The sequence below is a fragment of the Dermacentor silvarum genome, chromosome 4 (assembly GCF_013339745.2).
Source record: "Dermacentor silvarum isolate Dsil-2018 chromosome 4, BIME_Dsil_1.4, whole genome shotgun sequence".
NCBI lineage: Eukaryota > Metazoa > Arthropoda > Arachnida > Ixodida > Ixodidae > Dermacentor > Dermacentor silvarum.
This window is the reverse complement of record NC_051157.2, coordinates 122,254,655-122,269,442: the sequence shown is the minus strand read 5'-3', so window position 1 is coordinate 122,269,442 and position 14,788 is coordinate 122,254,655. Positions and strand designations below refer to the sequence as shown.

At 44.8% G+C, this 14,788-nt stretch overlaps 1 protein-coding gene across 1 annotated transcript in view; it reads left to right on the top strand.

The window, feature by feature from the left end:
* Positions 1–12,018, top strand: part of LOC119450609 (uncharacterized) — a 28,193-nt gene extending 16,175 nt beyond the window's left edge. The window contains exons 2-3 of the mRNA XM_037714113.2: positions 1,718–3,616; positions 11,110–12,018. Coding sequence (XP_037570041.2) covers positions 1,718–3,616; positions 11,110–11,326 — 2,116 coding nt within the window. The 3' untranslated portion in view covers positions 11,327–12,018. The remainder of the gene's footprint in view (positions 1–1,717; positions 3,617–11,109) is intronic.
* Positions 12,019–14,788: the final 2,770 nt, after the last annotated feature.

Here is a 14,788-nt window from a genome sequence, read left to right as displayed (position 1 = left end):
TTGTTTTTTGTTGTGAAAGTGTGATATTACACGTATTTACACTGCATTGGGTACTTTAGGTGGCAGTATATGACATGACGTAAGCAATCGTCGTTTAGCAAAAGCTTCTGGCAATGTTCGAAAATACTTTTGCTATGCAGCTATAGGAACTTAGTCACACATGTGGACATGTGATGGCCCTTAGCAACAACGCAATATTTCTGTGAATCCTTCGATGTCTTAGTGTTTATCATAGCTGCACTGTGGTTCACAGCATGGCTAACGCTCGCATGGCATGATTAAAAACATTCATTTTCGTTTCCGATCCCACGCCCTCAGGCTTAACAGGGCTATGCTAAAGCCACTACGCTACCACAGCAAGTAGTGGTGGAGCTTGCCCTCTATACTATCAAGGTTTTTCATACAATGTCCTGTTATCACTTCTTGTGTGCAATTTTTTTTTCATTTTTAGCTTTCTTCATTGTTATGTTTATATCTTTTTCTTCAACTTAATTTTATTGTTTTTAATCGAGTCACAACTTTCCTGGTAGTACTGTCACGTGGCTGCTCACATAATTACTCATCATTGTTTTATTTGCTTTTACATTTATGCCTTTCTGGATTTAGTAACACAAGATGTTCCTCTACAGTAACTGATTGTGGGACTTTATTCTGTCCGTGCATGCACAGGGCAAGAAAATTTCCTTTGAGTTTCTCCTCACTCGCAGCATGGTAAAGTACTGTAAGCATATTTACTTCCACCTAATTTTACAATTGCATTACCATCGATTGGCACCTAATTTACAATTAGGTGGAAAGCACATAACTTAACCATTTCATGGTTAATTATGAGGAACTTTAATGGCTCATCAATGATAAAGCTGAACCAAGCCTTGAAAGACAGCACTGCCCCTATCTCCAGTTCCATGTTTGCTTCGGGGTGACCATAGTTGCACTCAGCAATGTAAATCGTCAATGGCATCTCTTGGAGTCGTGACAGGATCAAGCTTTAAGTCTCTTCGATTTGGTGCCACTTTCTTGAATAATTATTCAGTGTGCTACCTATGTGTGGTGTGGTGAGAGTATGTGCAATGAGAGGGCATAGCAGCACCTGTGCACTTCGTAGCCTTTGGAAATCAAGAATAGTGCAGCCACAGATCACAGCTGCGAGCTGGTTTAAGCTTTTTCGGCAGATGTGCATGTACAAATGTGAAGATTATTTCTATTCACTATCGCAATAATCTCTATCGTGGTTGTACTATATGAAAGTGTTCCCGTGGATCCTTGTTCTCGTTTGTTAGTTTCTTCAGGAAACAAGCAATTTAATGTGTTACTAGCATTTACCAACGTGTCGCGACGACCACGCAGGCGTCAAACCCTGTTACTCACTTTCTTATTCCATGACTGACTGTCGTGCCCGCACCAATGTTCAGTGAGCGTAGCTTGCATGTCACCTGCATTTACAAAGCAGTGAGTGCATGAGAACTGTGAACTCGTGCTGAACTGGCTCTCGCGCGAAATGTGAAATCAAGGAGCATGGTGTGAGCAGTGTGTGCTGTATTGTCAAATTGAAGATGAAAGCGCTCCAGTCAGTGTAGTAGTCCAGTAAGTCCAGACAAGTTAGACATGTGCTACTTTGTTAGGGTCTTTTGGGCTACACATGCGTGAAGTGCTGATTGCGTGGGGCTGTCTTGACTGCAAGTGCCATGTGTTCTCTCCCTGTCTGTCCTTTACGCAGGGAGCACGGAGATGAAACCAGTGACGAATTGCATGACAGCAATATGTACGAAACAGCGTCATTGCCCACCACAGATCGATTGACTAGAGCAACCAGTCCCCGCTCAAGCGCACCTTCCCAACAGCCCTGTACAGCGACCGAGCAACATGCATGTTGGATAGCTGACCGTCTCTCGCTCATCAATTCGTTTCTCTTTCGTGTAAGAATGGAACTGCGAGAAATGTGGGGGCAGAGGGGACATCTGGCTCTTGTTGATGTGCCAGATAAATGGTTGTTCCAGGAAAGTGTGTTGCCAGAACAGTACGATGAAGCAGTTGGTATTTTGCACTGGCTTCTCAAGAAACATTTTTGCATACGTTATCTCTCTATTCATCCATTATTGTTATCAGAGCGCGGTGCAGCGCTCGCCAATGGGCTCCAACATAGCCCTTCCATCAAGTCACTGAAAATCAACTTCAATAAGTCTGAAGTCACAAAGGCCCTCTATGGCAGCTTGTGCACCCTGAGAAACCTGGAATCATTGGAATGCTTGGCACCAGGGCACGATCAAAGAGAAATTCCAACCACCGCAGCGATGCTCTTGCGAGTGTGTCCGTACTTAACGACACTCAAGATTTCTGACTTCTGTATGGAGGACGACAACATGGCCATCGCTTTTGCCGCAGGTCTGAAAGCAAATTCAACACTGAGAGAGCTGTCTGTACATGCTTCAATATGTGAAGCTAGCAGGCACGAGTTTGCAGAGTACCTGAAGACCAGCAGTTCATTAAACAACCTCAGCATTGTAGCAGGCAGTGATGAAAGGCAAACCTGCACCTGCTGGATGGCAGAAGGCATCCTCGCCAGCAAATCTGTGACAAAGCTGGATCTCGGGAACATTAAATTTGACGAGGAGAGGGCCCAGCTGGCAGCGAGAGTTTTCACCGAAAATCGAGTTATGCAGAGCTTCAGTCTGAAGTATTACTCGTCGGAAGATCTGCAAAAGTGTGCACTTTATTGCTGGCATGCATCACTCTCAAGCAACGACACACTCGAAGAACTCGAGCTTCCTATGGACATTTGGAGTGCGTGTCAGTGGGATGAATTCATTTGGACTGCATCAAGAAGGCCGTGTTTGAAGAAGCTTACTATTAATCAAGGCACAGATCGGCAAAAGCTGCAAGGTTTGTGCAAGGTTCTCAGAAAAAGTGGTGCAGAAAAGAAAGTCTCTCTCAAGACTGACATTTTTTTCACTGCTGCAAATATAATCGAATCTGCCGCACTCACAAGTGTCGCTTTGTTTTCTTTTGATGATCAGCTAAAGCAGCAGTTGTGCCAGCTGCAGACATCTAATCACATTACATCTGTATGTATTGGAGTCAGAACGGGTGACATTTCTCTCTGTTTAGCCGTTGCAGAATACATCAAAGCGGCACCATCTATTCGAAAGTTGAGTTTGCAGTTGTGCACGCAATCTGGCGACATGGCCGACGACACAAATAGATCGTGGAAAGTGCTTGTCGAGTCGCTATCTAAAAATGTGACCCTGAGGGAGTTGGAAGTAAATCTCCAATACCGCATTGGTTTTGATGAAGATGAAGAACCAGATCATATTGCTCGGGGAATCCAAGACATCGAGGTTATACCACATGAATTGGAGAAACTTGCTCGGGTGATTAAGTCTGGTGAGAAGATACGAAGGGTGCACTTCCGAGCCGAACACACAAGCCACATGACTGCCTTCCTTTCGGAGTTATGCAAGGACATCTCAAATGAGTTCGCTCTTGTCAGTGTTACTCTAGCCGGTTCCTTGGCAATGGAGTCTACGGCAGACTGCTTCCATGTATGGGAAACAACACGTCGAAACTCTGGCCTGGTCACACGGGCTGCAGAATTTGTCTCTGGGCACAGACTGGACAGGTGAGCACGTTTTTACCTTTTGTTTTGATCCAGCCCTACATTTCATTTCTTGATTTTTAGCAACAGTTGCAGATGTAGTGGAAGTGCACAGTTACCGTTCTAGCAATGTACAGCCAGGTGATTTTATAACGAAGCACTGGGGCCTCCATAATCCTTCATTGAGCAATTTCTTGAGCGGGGCAGCAGGACTAAAGTACTCGCTGGGATATAAGCAAGCTCATTAAACACATTGCTAGTTCTAGCACTGTCCGCAGCTCCGTGGCAGCTGCAAAGCTTCAAATTAGACATTGGGAATGCCTAAATTTATTCATTGTACAGGGAAATTTACTGTAGTGGTCTTCTCTCCAGAGGCTTTCACAATACACATAAATGATAGCAATTTAGCTAGGACACACAGAATTCTTTGTTGTGCAGGTATGTCATTGTAGTAGCGTTCATTGCAGAGGCGTTTGACTGTACTTGCAGTGTACAATGCAAAGTATCCAAACCTGAATACTATTTGAAACAGTGATCATGCTTATGAATTTTTGGCAGGGTTCACAAGTATGATGAGAAACATAAGCAGTCCAGCTGACTAAGGTGTCATTTCTTCTGTACATTCTATATTATAGAAAGCAAGTACAGTTAAACCTGGATATAACGAAATTGACAAATTCCCGAAAAACTTCGTTAAAAAAGGATTTTGTTATATGCAGGTTTGGCACGAAAATTTGAAGAAAAAAAACGCTTACCGTATTTACTCGATTCTAATGCGCCCTCGATTGTAACGCGCACCCGTTTTTCGTGACCAAAAGAGTGGGAAAAAAATCATTTACAGTTCCGCGCACCTCATGCTTTCATACAGAAATACAACTATCGCTCAAGATTTACTCCGAATACACTAAAGCTGCGATGAACAAAAAAGTCACAGTTTCACCTGAAAGGTGAAGCATTGATTGCAACAGCAAATTAGCAGACAGCTATACGAAGTAAGTATAGGTTTCATCGGTCGTATAAACTTGTAAATATTCGCTATTTAACTAAATTGGTAGACTAATGCCTAAGCACACGTACTACAGCACATGGTCGAAGCTACGGGAGCTAGGTTCGAAGTGCGTAGGAGGCGGCCATATTAAAATGCTGATGGCGATATGGTAGCGCAAATTTATGGTCATACTCGATTCAACGCGCAGGCAATTCTCGGACCAATTTTTTGGGGAAAACATTTTTCGGCAACATTACTGAAAAAGGAGAGTGCCGGCTTGGCGGGCTAGGCCAGCTCCAGCAAGCGGCGGGATCAGGTTTGAATGAAGGGAGGGGGAAAGGTCATGCCCGTGGCGGCAAGATCGCCGGGTCGAGGGATGCAGGCCCGCTTCGTGCACGCACGCACACGTGCGCTCACTTTTGCCTCGCAGTCGCCGTGAATTCGAGCGCGCCAAGCGCGCCTCCGCCGCTTCGCATTCCATCGCGGTGGAGAAGGTGCTTCCGGTTGCTGCTCGCGTAAAAATGACAAAATTTGGGCGAAATCTCTAGGTTGTCGGCGGAGAAAATTAGTTATTTCGAGGGGGGGGGGTCTCCCGCTGCCACTTCGTTACGTAGAGGTCTGAAATATATGTGCTTCTATGGGTAACGGCGGGGAATAGAAAAACTTCGTAATATCCAGGAATTCGTTATATGGAGGTTCGTTATGAGCAGGTTTAAGTGTACTACTGTACCCAAAAATATTGGCTGTAGAGGGTGTGAGCCCTACGGAGTACTCTAGCCAGTTGCATAATAATTGCTTGGATTTGAGAGTTCACCGTAAAGCTCCAAATGGTTGGCGACTAAAGAAACTGATTCAATGTTATGCTGGTGAAGTGCATTTATTTCTGCTTTTTTTAGAACTTTTTAGACGCTTTTCAAGCCAGTGTTTTTTTGATCGTGGAATGTGAAGATTGATGGTTGGAGAGATAAATGAAGCAAGTATGGCAGTTATAGGGGTACACAGTCTGAAGTTATTCAGCCGAGAAATGAAAAAAAAAAAATAGAAGAATGTGCATGCCCTCAACTGAAATTTTGCGCTGTCTTCTGTCCCCATTTCTCTCGCCCACTGATGTAACCCCTCGCTGCCAATGGTTAAAGCTCGAATCGCTTACGTAGGAAGTTTGCTCTCCATGGTTCTATGTTCACACAAGCTACCTGTGAGCGTTTTAACACATTTCATTTTTGCCACTACTGGTTGAGCATCCTGGGAGTGTGCAATCTCTTTCCTTCGGTTGAGCACAGTACAACAAAAAGAGCACAGTAGCAACAATGCACTGAGGTTTAATTAAATTCTGGGGTATTATGTGCAAAAACCACGATCTGATGATGAGGCACACCATAGTGGGGGACTCCAGGTTAATTTTGACCACCTGGGGTTCTTAAAGGGACACTAAAGGCACTAAATACTAAGTCGAGCTAAAGTAATGTATTAGTGCTCGAGTATCTCTAAAGCGTCAATATTATCGCGAGCAGAGCCTTAGTAATAGAGAAATTGAAGTAAGGAGTAAGATGGAGTAATAAGTAATGGAGTAAGACTCCCCCGGGACATTCAAGTACTTGCCCGATGATGAAGGCACTCCTGATTTAAATTCTGTCACTAGTACTGAACCACTCGTTATAATAACATCATTGTACTGTATTTTAAGAAGAAAGAAAATACTGCTTCACCAGTTCTATTACACTTTTACAAAAAAGAACTGACATTACACCGTTGACAACGACGCGGGCGGTCAAAAGGTTTCATGTTCGCTCTACTCTGCGCCACCCGCACTTTTGCGTTGCAGTTTTTCTGTTATCGTGTAGTGTTGCGCTTGTTTTTCTGGCTCACGAACCTCGCACTAACTGCAAGTAGCAGAGAATTTCACTTCCATGCGACATTGCGGAATGCCCAAACTGTCTACGCCGTTTTACCAAAATCAGCTGCAGCTGCGCACCGTACCGCCATCTGTCGGGCGCCGTTTCACTCACCAACGGCGGCAAAGGGCGGTAATGGCGTATGCAACGTCACGACTCCTCGGTTGGCGTGGCGGGTGATTTGAAGTGCAATAAAGGTATTTGGACCCTTCAGATCCAATTTTCTCGTAAACTAAGTCGTCTTTTCTTTGCACGAGACAAGCGTTTCGAGGTTTCTGGAAAGGTATTTAAACAGTCCACGTCGACTTAGTATTTGCCTTTAGTGTCCCTATAACATGCACCCAATGCACATTTTTGCATTTCACCCGCATTGCAATACAGCTGGATAAGACAGTAGGCCTAGCTCACTAGCCGTCGCAGTCGCGGCCGACGGCTCTTGCGATCTGGCCGCAACTTGTCATAGTGCCCTTACTTTTGACAACACGAATAATGTGGGCTTAAATAAGTTGGTTTTCTTTGTGTCATTGGTGTGAAAAGCAATTGAAATCTACTACTTGCAAGCCAGCCGAGTCGCCTCGCTGAGACAGTCTGTGTTTGCCTTCCGTCTGCGAGACCAAATGTTGTCGGGTCGTTGCTCTTGTTCACACCAGTGGTATTGTGCTGGGCACTTCCTTATGGAACAGGCACACATTGAACATAATTTTGTTCTGTGTGCCTATTTTATGTTCTGAAAGCCAACTGTTCGCTTGGCCTCACGTGATTGGTCAGAATCATGTTTTTGTTTATTAAAACAGCATTCTGACCAATTGCAGAAGGCCAAGAGTGAATGGTTTGCTTTGTGAACCATTGTAAGAGCGAGCCTCAGAATCATGTGAGGGCAAGTGAATGGTTTATCGTACCATTGTAAGGTTGCACAGCCGCTGCTGCTGCCTTACTTCTGGCCTTTGCTGCCTGCATCTCGAGGGTTCTTGAAGGTGTCGCCACCACTATCGAGAAAGTGAACAACCTATTCAGCAGCACAGGCCAGGCATTTTGGGACAACAGGAGTTTGAAAAGGCGAAAGGAAAACAAGACACCGTCTCACATGTAACCTGTGGGACAGTGCCACCATTTCGGTAAAAGCTGGTTGGTCTTCACCTAAATTGGGACATATGTGGTCGCCTTATGTAAGCCACACATCCACAGACGTTTGACATCTATAGATTTGTAAGCGCTTAGAGAGTATGTATTGACTGCCACTCTGTACTTATCTTTCTAAACAAAGCGTGCAAATTATGCTTTTTTTTTTTGGTCTCTATCAATTGGCAATTTTACTCATTCTCAGCTCTGCCGAGCATTTTAACTAAACCGGAAAGATGGCCACGTTGGTTTCTAGAACTGACTTGCGTTTGCCAGTGCAACTGGATGGAACACGTGAAATCAAGAGTAAACAGATGGAGAGAGTGTAGTGTTCACCTCTGCTCTGTGTGGCACTGTCCAGATGTACTCTTAGTGTCTGACAGCTCTGGCATTTGCTTAATTTTGAAAGATTCCTTCCTTCCAAAATTTTTCTCTTTTGTTTATATATCCACCAAAGTCACCTGTAATGCATAGCCTTTAAATGAGAAGTGTAATACTATGTCATGGCGAGGCAAGTCTATTGTAGATGTGCACAACCCACGAAACACAAAATGTCTTGAAAACTTCTCGGAACGGCTACAAACGGCTATAGACGTCTTGGTCTACGCGAAGACGTTGAACAGATGTTCTTGGAAACATTATGTAGCATGAAGTACAGTTAATAAAATATGCTATTTTGTTTCAGCTGTGGTAACAGCCCACCTCTGGCGTCACCGGAGTATACTTTGGTGAACGTCTTGAGAGCATATAACTCAGGAACTTTTTTAGATGTTTTTGTCGGAAAATGTGCGACATGCTTGGGCGGGCGCGAGAAAGTGAAAAAGATTTAAAATGCGTGTGCCCGGCGCGCAGCGTTACATTCCGTGCGACTTTAACAAGCCATATGCAATCCGTTAACGTCCCATCATAGCGTTTCGCTGGTTTCCCCCTTTGTGTGAACAAGCAGAAAAAGCCTGCGGGGTTATTTGATTGCTTTCCGATTTTTTTCACTCGATGAGTCTGTTACGACAGTCAAAGTTTATGGGAAAAAAAAAAGAAAGATAACGGCCGGGTGCGCACGTGCGAGCCCGTTCAGCATCCTTATCAGAGCCGTGCCTTCCCTTCCCTTTGTGTGAACAAGCGGTGAAGAAGCCGGAATTGCGATACCAGCTATCGTCACCGACAGATCTGGACGCGAGCGGTCGCAAACGTGCCCTCCGTTTGAGCGAACTGCTATCTGCTCTTGGACCACACCAGGGGGGCGCGCTGACGTTTCCGCGAGCGATTCAAAGGGCCGCGCTCATGCTCGCAAGCGTTCGCTCACCAGTACTCATGGTTTTCTTCCCAAGTCTTTTGCTCACGTTCAAGCCTTGACCAGCGCCTGCAGATACGGTGCAGTTCCTTACGGTACGTATACGTTTACCTGCTACAACTTGCACGCCGTTTTCTTCTTTCTGGGGTTTTACGTGCCAAAACCAATTCTGATTATGATGCATGCCTTAGTGGAGGGCTTCGGAATAATTTTGACCACCTGGGGTACTTTAACGTGCACTACAACGCAAGCACACGGGCGTTTTTGCATTTCGCCTCCATTGAAATGCGGCCGCCGCGGCCAACTTGCACGCTACTTTTGTTTTGGCGGGCCCGTGCTGGCACGAATTTAGACTCGAATATATTTGCATGCACGGTATGTAGCAGAACGTTCTTTTGGGATCTGGGAGGTAAAGCTGGAGTTTCACATAATTGGTTGAATGATTACAGAAATTCTAGCTGCGTGTTGCCTTTAAGATGGCAGCGGCGTGCTGCGTTGCGTAGTATACCGGGGCTGTGCTCTCTTGGCTTCTCCTCTGTGTAGTTTCCAGCACGCTAGCAGGCAGGAAAATAGTCTTGCATTGGTGTGGTAACTCATAGTTGGGGGATTGGAAAACTTTTTGCGGCATGAGATTCGTGGGAAGATGTCCTTTAACAGTGAGGCTATTCTATGCTTAGTTAAGTGTTTAGGGCCCCTTTAGGAAGAGAATGGTTTTATTGACATGTGGTACAATACCGCAGTGATATTGTAAGAGACACTTGAAAGGAGCAGTTGCCAGCCTTGATTGTCAGGCTAAGCCCACCTGTTGCTACAACCCACCAACACCACTATTTAAATAAACGTAGCATACTCTTGTAAGAGATTTGTTTGCAAACTATCTAACTGCTAATGTCCTACTGCAAGTCGTGTGTGGATCAAACCATTTGCCAGTTTAATTTCACTCTACTATAGCTTTTTCATATCATATCTGCAACACAATTCTGAACGTCATCGTACAGCATAAGATTTTGAGATAAAGTATTGCTTAAATTTATAAAGTAAATGTGACCGAGGTAAAACAACGGCACATATGTTGCTATTTGAAATACTGAATTGCACATCTTTATTGTAAATCAAGTGTGGCTTACTCTTTTTCTTCACTGTTGTATTACAGAGCAAACTTCTGTAGGCAGCCAGTGGTATCCAAGAGAGAAGGGACCTGAATTGCTGTGGTTACTGCAGCTACATCTTATTTTATGTGGCCACCTTTTCTACTGTATTAAAAAAATTTGTAAAATCATTCTGCATGTCCTTCAATTTATTAGTCAATAAAGCCGCTTTCTCACAAGGTCAGGTAATTTTTTTCTGCATGTTATGCACATTTGCTTTGGATATATGTTAAACAATTTTATGCAAGTTATTATAAATAATATGTAATGCTTCAATTTATTTTTCAGTTCTACATAGTAACATATGTACTATGAAGCTAGCATATGGATGCATGGTATGCTGAAGAAGTGGCTATTAATTTTGCTTACCACATCATTGTAGGATGACCATCTATAAATGCTGCTTTAAAGACAGCTATAAAAGCCTGCATATTGTTTCTGAAGCCATTATACGTTATGGCTTTGGAAACAATTGCAGGCTTTTATAGCTGAATTAAGAATTTTCTTAGATGTCCCCAGAATTCTGTTATAATTTAATTATAACAGAATTCTGGGAACATCTAATAAAATTCTGAACTTGTTCTTGTCAAGATGTTTTATGAAAGCCTGCATAATGCTTCCGAAGCCATTATTACAGAATTCTGGGAACGTCTAATATAATTCTTGAAGTTGTTCTTGTCGAGATGTTTATTAGCCAACTTATAGCGTAACGTTAGCAGAGCTTACTGAAGTACCTGTAGACATCCACGGCTAGAAAATGTCTTGACGAGGACAGCTATTACACTTTTGAAATATCTGTTCAAGAGATCTTTTAGACATCAAATAGCTGCTTGTGTGTTTCGGGGGAATGATTGCGGGAGGCTTAGGCGCCAAGTCACTTGTCGTTCAGACAAACCTCGTGCTCATCTTTTTCTGGCTTGTGCACTGAGTGTGGTTGACCTAGTGTGGTTTCAATACTGGGACAAATGTATTGGATAAGAATCTGCAGCTACTGCAGCCTGTGAGATCTCTGCATAGATAGCTATACAAGGTATGTTATCAGTTGCATTTTGTAAAGATAACTCTCACTATGCTCGCAGGCGTTACGCAGCAGCCTTGGAATTTGTTGCACGCTGTCCTCCTCTCCTTGAAGAGTTTGCACAGCAGCAGTCTCTCACAGTTGCGGATGCCACTCTTACCATTCGACGTTCGCTCGGGGAGCATCGAAAGCGTGCACGATTTCACGCGCCTCGTCGGCGTTGTCCGAGAGCGTGTCGTGTGCCACCCGAGCAAGGACAGCCACCCTCAACTGGATGACCTGAATGACGACTGCTGGAGGTTGGTGCGTCGCCACGTTACCCTTGCCAATGTTGGAACATGAACACGTTCTTCGTTTGTTAATGGATCCGTAGCGAGAGGACAACTTCAAGCAGTGCTTGCAACGTTTTCCAGTCGAAGTCTCTCTGTAAACCGATGAACAACTGTACCTTCACACTGCCAAAGGACTTTATAGACTTTCGCTATGTTTTACGTGATAAAATGTTGTTGGACGATCTGAATGACTGCTAGGAAATGGTGCGTTACTACCTTATCCTTTGCAGCTGTAAGTGTGCACAAAACCTTCTTTATTGGATCTGTAATGGGAGGGCATTGTCTGTGTAATTGGATGAGCAACTGTTTCCAAAGAATGCCGATGTCTGCGTATATACTATTGCTACGTTAAAGATGTGAGACATTGTTGTTTGTTTTTCAAGACTTTGTCACTTTAGTTATTGATATAGCCCATTATGATAGTGCTTTGGCCAAGCTCCTGCAACACCTTATGCAAATTTTTATGGTGCCTGAACAGTGAATCCAGGGGCTTCCACAGCTTTCACAAAAAAGAAAGTTTGTGATTAGGAAGTGATGTGTTGTCATCTGCTCATTGGGGAAGGTGCCAGGTTGTATTGGCACAAGGAATGGCCTATGGCTTAAGGAGTAGGGATGCAAAACGATAAATAATAAAAAAAATACTAGCGTTGATAGTATTTTTTTTATTATTTATCGTTTTGCATCCCTACTCCTTAAGCCATAGGCCATTCCTTGTGCCAATACAACCTGGCAGATGTAAGATGTAAAAGGAGCCTTCGATAATGTGAAGCATGATGCAATCCTCCAGAATCTCCAAGACACAAACTGCGGAATCCGGACCTACCAATACGTACAGGACTTTCTCAAGGATCGCACGGCTACGGTGGGCATCGGCAACATCCGAAGCGACAAATTCGAAATGCCCAACAAAGGCACTCCACAAGGGTCAGTCATTTCACCTTTGCTATTCAACCTCGCTATGATTAAGCTCCCGCAACAACTCGATGACATCGAAGGTTTAAGCCATGCAATATACGCCGACGATATAACGTTATGGACAAAAGCGTCGACAACCGGCCGACAGCAAACTACCCTCCAAGAGGCAATCGATCTGATAGAACAGTACCTATCAAGATGCGGTCTCCAGTGCGCCCCAGAAAAATCAGAGCTACTTATACTCAAGGCAAGGACCCGGGGAAGACCACCAGCCTACGTCGACCCAGATCCCAACGTCACACTCAATGTAATCGATATACCCCAAGTTGACTCCCTCCGCGTCCTTGGCCTCACCCTACATAAAGATGGTTCTGGCGCAGCTACACTTCCGAAGCTTCAGAAGACCCTAACACAAGTAACTCATCTCATTAGGCTTATAACCACTCAAAGAAGAGGACTTAAAGAGCAAGAAACCGTCCAAACTATCCAAGCACTCCTCATAAGCCGGATAACATATGGCACCCCGTATCTACTCCTCAAGAAAGCTGAAATTGAAAAACTCAACATCGTCATCAGAAAGGCAATCAAGAGCGCACTAGGACTTCCCAGTACGACCTCAACCACGACACTACTCAAACTTGGCCTCCATAACACCTGGGAAGAAATGAGTGAAGCGCACAGGGCCAGCCAGCTGGAACGCCTTAAGCTGACTCAAACAGGAAGAGCAGTACTTCGCAAACTCGCATACAGCGAAAACTTTATAGCAGACTCAGACGTGAAAGCCCGATTGCCACCACTTCTCCGTGACTCTATTTCAGTCGCTCTAATACCTTGAAACATGCATGCAACACACCACAAAGACAGAAGACAAGCAAGAGTTCGAGCGCTAAGCAAGAAATACTCAAGGAACCCCAACACAAGATACACAGATGCGGCAAAATACCCAGGTAGAAGAGCCTACGCAATTACCGTGACCAACAACAAAGGGAATGAGCTAGTCGCTGCCACCATACCGGCCAGAAATCCAGAAACGGCGGAGGAAGTGGCCATCATCCTCGGCATCGCCACATGCAAGGACACCGCAATCATCTTGAGCGACTCGCAAACGGCATGTAGAAACTTACAAAAAGGCCGAATCTCTGCCGCAGCCATGAAAATTCTAAAAGAGCTATCAAGACGCCAAGAACTACCCGAAACCTACGTCGTATGGACCCCAGGCCACGAACACCTGGCAGGAAACGAAGCAGCACATGCTGTCTCCCGAGAACATACCAGCCGGGATTTCCTGCCGCACGGGATCTGGAAATCGACGAGGGTGGAGGACATTCCCATCAACTACGCCGTAATACTGCAACATTACCGACTCGAAAGAAGAGAATATCCTTTACCACATCCAAAATTAAGCAAGGAAGAAGCCACCGCCCTCCGCAGACTACAAACAAATACATATGTCCGGGGAATTATCATGCACCGGATGCATCCCACTAAATTCTCATACCTATGCCGATATTGTGATGTACCAGACACCCTACAACACATGGTGTTGGTGTGCCCACACCGCGAGAAAAGCAGTCAAGACGATGCCTCAGAAACGATACAAGCCACCAAAGAAACGTGGGAGGCAATGTTAACGGCACAGAGCCTGGAGGATCAGCGAAGTCTGGTGGACCGGGCCCGGGCTGCGGCATTAGCCAACGGCTTTCTGGACTGAGAGAGCCGCCCACCTAGGGCGAAGAAAGAACACTTTCTCGCTGTTTCTAGCAATAAACGTTCATTCCTCCTCCTATCAACGCTAGCATCAGTAGCACACTACTGATGGTACTCCACAATGCCACTTTCAAGTGGCAGTAATAGTACTTGTGAATTACAGCATCAGTGGCAGCATAGTGAGTGTTCTCAGCCACTGGGCAGATAATTTAGAAAGGAGGAGCACACTGAAAGGCAAGAATGTTGACATTCCGTGTTTTTCCATCAGAGTGTCTAGCTGCTTACCTGCCAAGTCTCCCGGATTACCCAGGAGACTCCCGTATTTGGACCATTTGTTCCGGTTGTACGGTTGACAGGAAAATCTGGAAATTGCAGTTGTGTCCTGTTTCTATCCGCGTCCAGCGCTTTGTCAGGCTACATTGGCAAAAAGAACCCAATCCAATCCACTTGGAAGTTAATTGCGCAAAGCATTGTTAAGAACGCCCGTGTGCTGTCCATTGGGTGCACAATAAAGAACCCCAGGTGGTTGAAATTCAGAGTCCCCCACTACGGCATGCCTCATAATCAGATGGTGGTTGTGGGCCGTAAGACCCGAAAATTTAATTAAATGTTAAAGAATTTTTGAAGGCAAAATTAGCAACAATGAAATACTTGCAAAAGTGAGACCTTGATGTGGTCATTCGTATATCTGTAAATAAAGTTGTAATGAAGTTTCTTTGTCAGACCTTGAAAGTATAGACGTCGGGGGGGGGGGGGGGGGTGTTGTCTAACTGACCCCCCCTCCCG